General features: G+C 51.2%; 1 protein-coding gene across 1 annotated transcript; it reads left to right on the top strand.

Annotated features, from left to right (window-relative positions):
• The first annotated feature begins 656 nt into the window (after positions 1-656).
• Positions 657-5,502, top strand: Tril (TLR4 interactor with leucine-rich repeats). Its single transcript, NM_001034010.2, is given in 1 exon segment — positions 657-5,502. A coding segment is annotated over 1 exon segment (2,436 nt). The 5' UTR covers positions 657-824; the 3' UTR covers positions 3,261-5,502.
• Positions 5,503-10,672: the final 5,170 nt, after the last annotated feature.

Here is a 10,672-nt window from a genome sequence, read left to right as displayed (position 1 = left end):
AAAGGTCTCTGTCTGCAATCCCCGTTTGCTCGCCCGGTAATCCACCCCCGCCCCCAGCCTGCGCGCCGACCCGTACAGCTGTTTTTAATCCCTACTTTTCTCACTTGGCGTCCGGGCTGGGGCTGACCAGACGCGGAGCCACTTAGTGTTTCCTCCTCCCCCTGCCGGGGTCTGTCCTGCCTCCGCCGTCTCCTCTTTCTCCGCCTGCATCCCCCGGGGGGCAGAGTGTGGGAAGAACGAATTTCCGCCGGGTTTGCTCGCTCCACGCCGACATGGGTCCCTTCCGGACGCTGCTTGCGCGGCCTCCAGGCTGCCCACTCCGGCTGCGCTCCGAGTCCCCCCGGATCACGAGCGGGCAGGCGCCGGAGTCGTGGGCCTAGCGGCCGGAGCTCTGCAGCCAAGCCGCACCCCAGCAGCTCTTGGAAGGGATCCCGCCTGCAGTGGGGGAATCCGCTTGGCGGGGAGAATCCGCGCCAGGGAATCCAGCTCTCCGGACTCCAGAGCAAACAAAAAGCACCAACTCTTGCTCGCTCCTCCCGCCCCCGACGCTCACCCGAAGAAACAGTTTTCTGCAGAAATGCAACAAGTAGCACACCAGACTCGCTGAGCGCCCGGCGCCTTCTGATTTGGTTCCGCGAACCCGGCCTGCAGAAACCCGGGCCAGCCACCGGGGACAAAGGGCGAAGGAAGGGCTGGACAGAACACCAGCGAAGTCCGAAAGAGGCCTTTTTAGCGACGCAGGCCCGGCCGAGGGGAATGCAGAGGAGACACAGAGACGGCCGGCCCAGAGGACGATCCGGCCGCAGCGCGCTGGGCGGGCGGCGATGGAGGGTGTGGGCGCCGTGCGCTTCTGGCTCGTGGTGTGCGGCTGCCTGGCTTTCCCGCCGCGGGCCGAGTCGGTGTGTCCGGAGCGCTGCGACTGCCAGCACCCCCAGCATCTCCTGTGCACCAACAGGGGGCTTCGCGCGGTGCCCAAGACCAGCTCGCTGCCTAGTCCCCAGGACGTGCTCACCTACAGCCTAGGCGGCAACTTCATCACCAACATCACCGCCTTCGACTTCCATCGCCTGGGGCAGCTCAGACGGCTGGATCTGCAGTACAACCAGATCCGCTCTCTCCACCCCAAGACCTTCGAGAAGCTCTCCAGACTAGAGGAGCTGTACCTGGGGAACAACCTCTTGCAGGCGCTCGCTCCTGGCACGTTGGCCCCGCTGCGCAAATTGCGCATCCTTTACGCCAACGGTAACGAGATTGGACGCCTGAGTCGCGGCTCCTTCGAGGGCCTGGAGAGTCTAGTCAAGCTACGGCTGGACGGGAACGTGCTGGGAGCGCTGCCGGACGCGGTCTTCGCTCCTCTGGGCAACCTGCTCTACCTACATCTGGAGGCTAACCGGATCCGCTTTTTGGGCAAGAAAGCCTTCACCCAGCTGGGTAAGCTTCGATTCCTCAATCTCTCTGCTAACGAGCTGCAACCCTCTCTGCGGCACGCGGCCACCTTTGTCCCTCTGCGCTCCCTCTCTACTCTCATCCTCTCTGCCAACAGCCTGCAGCACCTAGGCCCCCGCGTCTTCCAGCACCTGCCACGCCTAGGCCTGCTCTCCCTCAGCGGCAACCAGCTCACCCACCTCGCCCCAGAGGCCTTCTGGGGGCTGGAGGCCCTGCGTGAGCTGCGCCTGGAAGGCAACCGGCTGAACCAGCTGCCCCTGACCCTGCTGGAGCCTCTGCACAGCTTGGAAGCACTAGATCTGAGCGGCAATGAGCTTTCTGCTCTGCATCCCGCCACCTTTGGCCACCAAGGCCGCCTACGTGAGCTCAGCCTGCGCGACAATGCGCTCAGCGCCCTTTCTGGAGACATCTTCGCCGCCAGTCCGGCTCTCTACCGGCTAGATCTAGACGGCAACGGTTGGACCTGCGACTGCCGGTTGCGGGGTCTGAAACGCTGGATGGGCAACTGGCATTCTCAGGGTCGCCTCCTTACGGTCTTCGTGCAGTGTCGCCACCCCCCGGCCCTGCGGGGCAAGTACCTGGATTACCTGGATGACCAACTGCTGCAGAATGGGTCTTGCGTGGATCCCTCCCCTTCCCCTACAGCAGGCAGTAGGCAGTGGCCGATATCCACTGCGCCAGGGGAGGGGATGACGCCCCCTGCAGGTCTCGCGCAGGAGCTGCCACTGCAGCCACAGCCGCAGCCCCAGCAGCGGGGGAGACTTCTACCAGGAGTGGCCTGGGCTGGGGCTGCCAAGGAGCTGGTGGGCAACCGCAGCGCATTAAGGTTGAACCGGCGGGGTCCAGGCCTGCAGCATCAGAGCCCCTCTGCCGCTGCTGCTTCGGGTTCTGCCCCACAGTCCTTGGACCTGCACGAGAAGCCAGAGCGAGGACGTCCCACCCGAGCAAATCTCCCCCAGACGGAGCCCACCCCGACGTCTGAGCCCGCCTCTGGGACACCATCTGCCAGAGACAGCTGGCAGCGCGCAGCAAAGCAGCGCCTCGCTTCAGAGCAGCAAGGGCGTGCCGTCCAGTACGATAGTGGCGTCGGCTTGCCACCTCTGGTGTCTGACCCCTGTGACTTCAATAAATTCATTCTATGCAACCTGACCGTAGAGGCAGTGAGCGCCAACAGCGCCTCGGTGCGCTGGGCCGTTCGAGAGCATCGCAGTCCCCGGCCGCAGGGCGGCGCACGCTTCCGCCTGCTTTTCGATCGCTTTGGCCAGCAGCCCAAGTTCCAGCGCTTTGTCTACCTGCCAGAACGCAGCGACTCGGCCACGCTGCACGAGCTGCGCGGAGACACCCCGTACCTAGTGTGCGTGGAGGGCGTGCTCGGGGGTCGCGTTTGCCCCGTGGCCCCCCGAGACCACTGCGCAGGGTTGGTAACCCTGCCAGAGGCAGGAGGTAGAGGTGGCGTCGACTACCAGCTACTGACCTTGGTCTTGCTGGCTATCAACGCGCTGCTGGTGCTCCTGGCACTGGCGGCCTGGGGATCCCGATGGCTGAGGAGGAAGCTGCGTGCCAGGCGGAAGGGAGGGGCCCCGGTCCACGTTCGCCACATGTACTCCACCCGACGGCCACTGCGCTCCATGGGCACTGGTGTGTCCGCGGACTTCTCAGGCTTCCAGTCACACCGTCCCCGCACCACCGTGTGCGCGCTCAGCGAGGCGGACCTCATTGAGTTCCCCTGCGACCGCTTCATGGACAGCTCCGGTGGTGGGACCGGTGGCAGCTTGAGGCGGGAGGACCACCTCTTGCAAAGATTTGCTGACTAGGCAGTGCCTCAGGATCTCACAGGCCTTGGGGAGCCACTCTCAGTGACCCCCGTGTCTTCTCAGAGGAAGAACTAGTTTTGTTAAGACCTGTTTCTTTCTCCCTTTTGTGCATTTGCTGAAGCCAAGTGGTACTCGAAGTGAATCTAGATGCCGTCCTTCACGTCCCAGTACTCACAGTGTAGATGGATGGTTCTTGGTGGTCTAACCCAAGAGTGGGGAAAAATGAATAATGGCATAGAAGTGGGAAGCCTTGACACACTTAGTGCATGGCTCCTGCGACGTTTCAGCTGACCATAGCTAGAAAGGCTGCTTTATGCTCTCAGCATGACCAGAAGACTCTAGTGTAAATGCTCTAGGCAAACTGAGTTCTGTTTCTAGTTAAGAAAAAGGGGACTTACCACCATCACAAAGGGGGTCCAGACACTGACCCCACGGATTTGGTGGGTTCTGCCAAGATGGGCAGGGTAAACAGACACCAATCTCACCTGGGAGCCCTTTTCTGTTGGCTGGTAGAGCGCCTAAGAAGCCTTAAGGTTTAAATAAGGAAAAGCTACCTGAGACAATATGAAGAGAATTTAACAAACTGACCAATAAACTCAAAGACTCCTTTGATTGGACCGGACCCCCTTCTACTGTTTCTCTAGTTCGGGACATGACCTTTTGCTGACCTTTGGATAACTGATATTGTCCTTGGGAGAAGGCAGCATTTCAAAGGTCTCCACCAGTCCTGTACCTGTGGTTTTAATTTTATTTTTATCTACACAGGGAAATATTGGGTGCCAGATTTGATTTTTAAAAAAAATGCGACATGTATGTGTGTCTGTAACCGGTGACTCCCTAGGGCACCGGGGACTTCCAGCTTGCTTACCACATTTCTGATAGCATGCCTAGATGGGGATGAATGTGACCTACATCTCACGACATTTCAGCAGTGCCCCCCACCCCCTTCTTGACAGCACCTATTTCTGAGTTGCACGGGTAGGCAATAAGCATAAAGAAATTGTCAGGCTTGGGAGGGAGGAGGGGCGGCGAGTTCAGTGGTGGAGCTCGCTTGTGAGGCTCTGAGTGAGTCCTGTAATCTCTGACCACTGTCGTTCTTTGTAAGGAATAAAACAGGAGAAGAAATTTTGGGGAACAAATGTGAAAAATGAAGAAAAAAAAACCACAGTAGCGAATATGTGTTTCTACTAAACCCAGAAAATCATGAGCACTCGACTGTCACTGTGAAATAATTACGTATTTTACAAATTAATTCTTCTGATAGCCCGTTTTACTGTTTTACTGTGTTATTAAATCCTATCTTTTAGTAGTAGATGCAGTATTTCTTTTCTTTTTTCATGTTTTGTTTTTAATTTAGGATTAGCCTCCTGTATTTGTTTACTTGTGCTCTTAGCTATTTGGGATACTTTTCTTCTCTGATATTTATGAAGTTCGTGTTTATGATTAAATGTAGTGGCTGGGTTCACATTAATAATTCGTGTGTGGTCCACATTCACTCGCTAAGAGGATGTACATGTGGCACCGTCACCGTGGCTTAGGATTTATTGGCAGTGGGGTACCACGCAGGTCAGCCAGTTCAAGGTGCTATGGTTAACAGTGACTCGTCTGTTTCAGGCCTCAGGCCCCTGAGGGTCCCAATGACTCAGGGAATCCATCACAGTCCACGGCCCTTCAACCCGATCACTCTTTATGCTTGGCCTACATGAGCCATGCTGGCTTTGTCCCAGCTGCTGAGGACCTGGGGGTCTAAATGAGCCGGTCTTTGTTTATGTCCAGGATGAGTAAAATGTCCAGACCACTTAAGCCACAGCTGCTTTTCTGGCAGTCTTATCTGCAGGGACGAAACTTAATAAACCACAGGAAGTAGACTGTCATTCTGTGTCAGCTGCCAGGCCCTGTTTTCGATCCAGAGTGTATGGTACGTGGGAGGTGGGGCTGTGTGCTCTTATTTTCAACCTGGAGGCTATCTGGCACCCCCTGAAGAACTCACAGTTTTTCATGCACAGCACAGTTGCATCCCTTAGCTGTTTTATTTACACGGTGTAAAAGTGAGAGCCGTTGAAGGTCTGGAAAAGACCGCTGATTATGTTTACCATCTGCCTTTCCGAACTGTAGACTGTCACCAGGAATGCTTAATGGCTGGACTTAAAACGGTCTCACCGAAAAGTCTTTCAGTGAGGCATGGATGAATGTTATACGTTGTTACATTCAGTTATTGTCAATAAACCCACATACTAATGGAGATGCCTCGTCGGAGCTTCCAAATATTTTGATGCACGTTAAAGATGTCAGGGTGAGCCTCACAGCAGCGGTGCTCACTCTTGTAAATGAGACATAAACTTGATGTCTGTGGGGCTTTGATTCTTTTCCTTTTCAAGGAGAGCTTGGGCTTAATCGTAAAGAAATGGTTGTGTGTGTGAGCTTATATGTAAGGAGACAGTGAACACCACTCTAAAAGCAAATGGGCAGCCCAGGGTGAAATGCTACCAGGTGGCAGCAAGGTGGCCTGGTCTCACAGCGGGTTCCCTAACAACTCTGCCCTCTGGATTTCATGAACACAGATTACAGGAGCTCCCACCCCCTTCACAGAGCTTGTAAAGTGGTTAGTTCCTGATGGATGTGAATACGCTTTACATGAGTTGTAGAATTCAGTTCCAAAGCCACAGCCGGGTCTGGGCTGTACAGTAAACCTCACACAATAGGTGACTGCTTCTGCCAGGCACAAGCTGCCGGGTGATAAGCAGGATGGTAAGGTGTGGTCAAGGCAACCTGATTTTCACCAAAGGCCAACACCATTGGCCTGCTACTATGTTAAATGCTGTCCCTGGTTGGGGATTTAGCTCAGTGGTAGAGTGCTTGCCTAGGAAGCGCAAGGCCCTGGGTTCGGTCCCCAGCTCTGAAAAAAAGAACCAAAAAAAAAAAAAAAAATGCTGTCCCTGGTAGCATTTAAAGGGACATTGGCATGGTTATTGGTAGTTACTCACTCCTGCTTCTCTCTTTGTCTCTCTTTCTTTGTCTCTCTCTCTTTCTCTCTCTCCATTTATATATATATATATATATATATATATATATGTGTGTGTATGTATATATATATACATACACATATATACATATACATATGCACATATATATACACTGTTGCTGTCTTCAGACACCAGAAGAAGGCATAGGACCCCATTATGGATGGCGGTCCACCATGTGTTTGCTGGGAATCGAACCTCAGGACCTCTGGAAGAGCAGTCAGTGCTTTCAACCACTGAGCCATCTTCCACTCCTCCTGCTTGCTTCTCTCTCTCTCTCTCTCTCTCTCTCTCTCTCTCTCTCTTTTCAGAGCTGAGGACAGAACCCAGAGCCTTGCACTTGCTAGGCAAGTGCTCTACGACTGAGCTAAATCCCCAAACCCCTGCTTCTCTTTTAAGAGTTTTTAAATGACCATAAAGCACTCGATTACCAAAGACGTATTTAAAACTCCAGACCATGACCCAGGATCGAGACCTTCACCAACCCAAGAGATCTGTAGTATGAAAGTCCATAACGAGGACAAGCAAAGAGGTCTCATGGCCATCAGAAGGTCGCCACTGTTCTTTGTTTTGTATTCTCTTTGTTCTTCCACTTCTGCATCAGTTGAGATGAGCGTCCTGAGAGCTGACTGTATGATGGCTCTGTTACCTAGCAATACCCAGCAGCAGCAACAGCAGCAGCAGCAGCAGCAGCAGCAGCAGCAGCAGCAGCAGCAGCAGCAGCAGCTGTGCCAACATGTCTTTAGTAGTTAATAGTTAGTAGCCGGATTCTCCTGCATAAAACAGCAAGTTGTGTGGTGCTTTCTAGAGGTCCAGGGCCTGGACGTTTCTGCTGAAACACAGCCAGGAAGTCAGATAATGGGATTATAGTAACCCCTGCCCTGGCCTCTGGTTCCGGTTACCTGAGCCCTTCTACAGTTTGGTGTAGAGTGACAGTGATTGAAGAACTTCCTCACAATTAAAGAAAAAGAGAGAGTGAGTTTAACAGTCAGGAAATCTTTTGTGCTTATGAAACTCCTGGCATAATTTAGATTAAAACATAAATGTGCAGAGGCAGCTTGATTCTACAATGGCTCCCTTTCCTGTCCCCTCCTTCACAGCCTATCCTGATCCCTTTCCTCTTGGTGTGCCCAGACGTGTTGTCTTAGTTATGGTTTACTGCTGTGAACTGACATCATGACCAAGGCAACTCTTATAAGGACAGCATTTATTTGGGGCTGGCTTACAGGTTCAGAGGTTCAGTCCATTATCATCAAGGCAGGAGCACGACAGCATCCAGGCAGGCATGGTGCAGGAGGAGCTGAGAGTTCCACATCTTCATCTGAAGGCTGCTAGGAGAAGACTCACTTCCAGGCAGCTAGGACTAGAGTATTAAAGCCCATGCCCACAGTGACACACCTACTCCAACAAGTCCACACCTTCTGGTAGAGCCTCTCCCTGGGCCAAGCATATGCAAACCACCACATGTGTGTTTTCATGCATGCATGCATGCATGCTTCTCTTCTGATGGATTATAGGCCATTGCACCCCTTCTTAAATGGTGGGGCAAATACTACTCATTTCATGTTGCATAAGGAAACTGAGCTATGTGGACATTCCATTTAATCACTGGTGGATTAATTACTGAAGCCATTCTGAGAGACTAATTAGGAAAGCCATCCAGTGGTTGATTTACCTTGTGACAGAACACCTAACATCTGAGAGAATTCCAGCCACGGGGTAGCATGATGCGTTGTTAACACCGACCATGGTTTTGTGATGTGGCGGTGAAGACAGAAATGAACTGGTGTGTACATCGGCTCAGACCACATCATGCCCTGACCATCATCCGGCAGGCTTTGTTTCAGACTGCTGAGCTTTCATATGCTAGCTTTGTGCCACAGCTATGCTGAGACAGGGGAATGCTGCTGTGTACTAAGACTAGCCGTGGCTGTGGAGCAATCGTACTCCTTTCCAAATTATAGTTCGGGGTGAAGTAATACTCACTCTGTAGCTGATGTTACATGTAGCTCTTAGCACGTGTTCACTGGGGCAGAAAACATACTTCTACTGCAGGCTGCCACGCTGCTTTCCTCCTTTTCCAACTGTGGAATCCTCTAAGGATTTTTTTTTACTTCGAGATTAAAAACCATCCTAATAACATCAGACTCTGACATTAGCATCCCTCAGTGAGTTAACCCATTTTTTTTCATTTTTTAAACGATGTATTTAATTTATTTATATGAATACACTGTTGCTCTTTTCAGACACACCAGATCCCATTACAGATGGCTGTGAGCCACCATGTGGTTGCTAGGAATTGAATTCAAGACCTTTGGAAGAGCAGACAGTACTCTTAACCACTGAGCCACCTCTCCAGAACCGAGTTAACACATTTTTAGTGTTTGGTTTCAACCTGAAAAGTGTCCACTGAAAACACTCCCCAGTTTATATCCCTAATCCCTGTCCTCAGACCCAGCTACCATTGGATACATTGCTTTCTAGTCCAAGTTTAGACATGATTGCCAGGAAACATGTGGCTGTCCAGGGATAACTTGTAAGACTGTGTTCTACCCTTCTGCTACATGGGGCCACCTCACAGGCCCTCGTGTTTTAAATTGGCAGCTACATCTCATTCAGCCAGCACGCCATTGCTCTGTCTTCTCCAGGCTTGTGTTTGTGTAAGGATGCGCTGTGTGAGCTCTGCTGTGTATTGTGGCTGTGTGTGCTTATGTGTGCTGAGAAAGGAAGCTGTCGGCTCCCTGGCTCTCACCACGGTGCTGCACTGTGGTGACACAGGGGCAGACTCTTTCTCTACCTTGAGGAACGTGTGTGTGTCCTTTCTCATCTCTGCCCACCTGCTTATTCCTCACTTCTCAGGAAGAGCCCCACGGAGTTGTACACTCCGGCTTCGGCTGCCAAAACAGCTGAGGACTTTTGCACATTTGCTCACTGCGTTCTTAGTTGAATGGAGACGCCCTCTAAGAAACTTGTTTGCTTCTTGAAGGCTCTTTCCTTCCTCTCAGCCTTCTTGGTCTTATTTTGTCACATCTTTTTCTGCTTCTGAATTACTACTGAACACACACACTCACATACACACACACTCATACTTACACCCACACACTCATATACTCACATAATACACATTCAAAAACTAACATTCATACACACCCACACTTAGACACTTACATACATACACATACTCACATACACAAACACAACATACTTACATACATATATACTCGTGTATATATACACACACATACACACACATACAGATACACACACTCACACTTACATACACATATACTCACATATACATATGAACACAAACGCACCCATACACACACACGCGCGCGCACACACACATACACACACATACAGATACACACACTCACACTTACATACACATATACTCACATATACATATGAACACAAACGCACCCATACACACACACGCGCGCACACACACACACACACACACACACACACACACACACACTCCATTTTGTATTGGTCAACTACTCCCCGGTGTAGGACCTGCCTGGGAGTATGGTTGCTATATCTACTGAGACTTCATTGAAGGAAACTAATTTTCCTTTTCCTTGTAAATACCAATTGCAAATAGCTCCGGGGTTATAGGTGGGATTTTATGTTCACTTCTCTTCTCTGTCCTGGAATTTTGTCTGCTCTGAACCTGTGTAGGTCTCTGCATGTCTCACATCTCCATGAGCTCATGAGTGCATTAATCCTGCTGTGTTTGGATCTTCAGAGTCATCCATCACCTCTGGGTCTTACTCTCTTTCTGCCTCCTTTCTGCATGGATCCCTGAGCCTCAAGGAGGGGAGGAGTGTGATAGACATCTCATCTAAGATTCTCCAAAGTCTCTCTGTGTGCACGCTGTCCACTTGTGGGTCTCTGCATTAGTTACCATTGGTGGCAAGGAGCTTCTCTGAGTTGAGTGATGCTGTAGTCTATAGCCATAGCCTTGTGTCATTTGGAGTCATTTATTGTCAGGCTCTTTCAGAAGAAGAATAAACTCCTTTAATGGTGTCAGATGTGGTTTCCATCTCACAGAGTGAACCTTAAAATCAATCAAACAGCGGTGGTTTCTCCCATAACATTTGGTCACTACTGTACGGGTATATCTTTCAGGCAAGTCATTGTTGTACGTAGAAGGATTTGCAGCTGGGCGATACCGATAATTTCCCTCTAGTAGACTGCAAGATACTGTCCATCACCATCAATACTCGTCAGCAGGGGTAAGCTTTTAGGAGCACCAGCCCAATTTCTCTATCTTCTATGACGTAAGTTTTGTTTCCAGCAGTGGAGCCTTAAGTTATGACCCAGCATCAGGTGATGGAGAGTAACTGAGAGCTTTAGTGATGAGCTGTGATGTTGGGGAGGCCCTAT

Source organism: Rattus norvegicus, chromosome 4 (assembly GCF_021556685.1).
Source record: "Rattus norvegicus strain SHRSP/BbbUtx chromosome 4, alternate assembly SHRSP_T2T, whole genome shotgun sequence".
NCBI lineage: Eukaryota > Metazoa > Chordata > Mammalia > Rodentia > Muridae > Rattus > Rattus norvegicus.
Note: the sequence above shows the minus strand (reverse complement) of the source record. Positions and strands in the feature narration are given on the sequence as shown.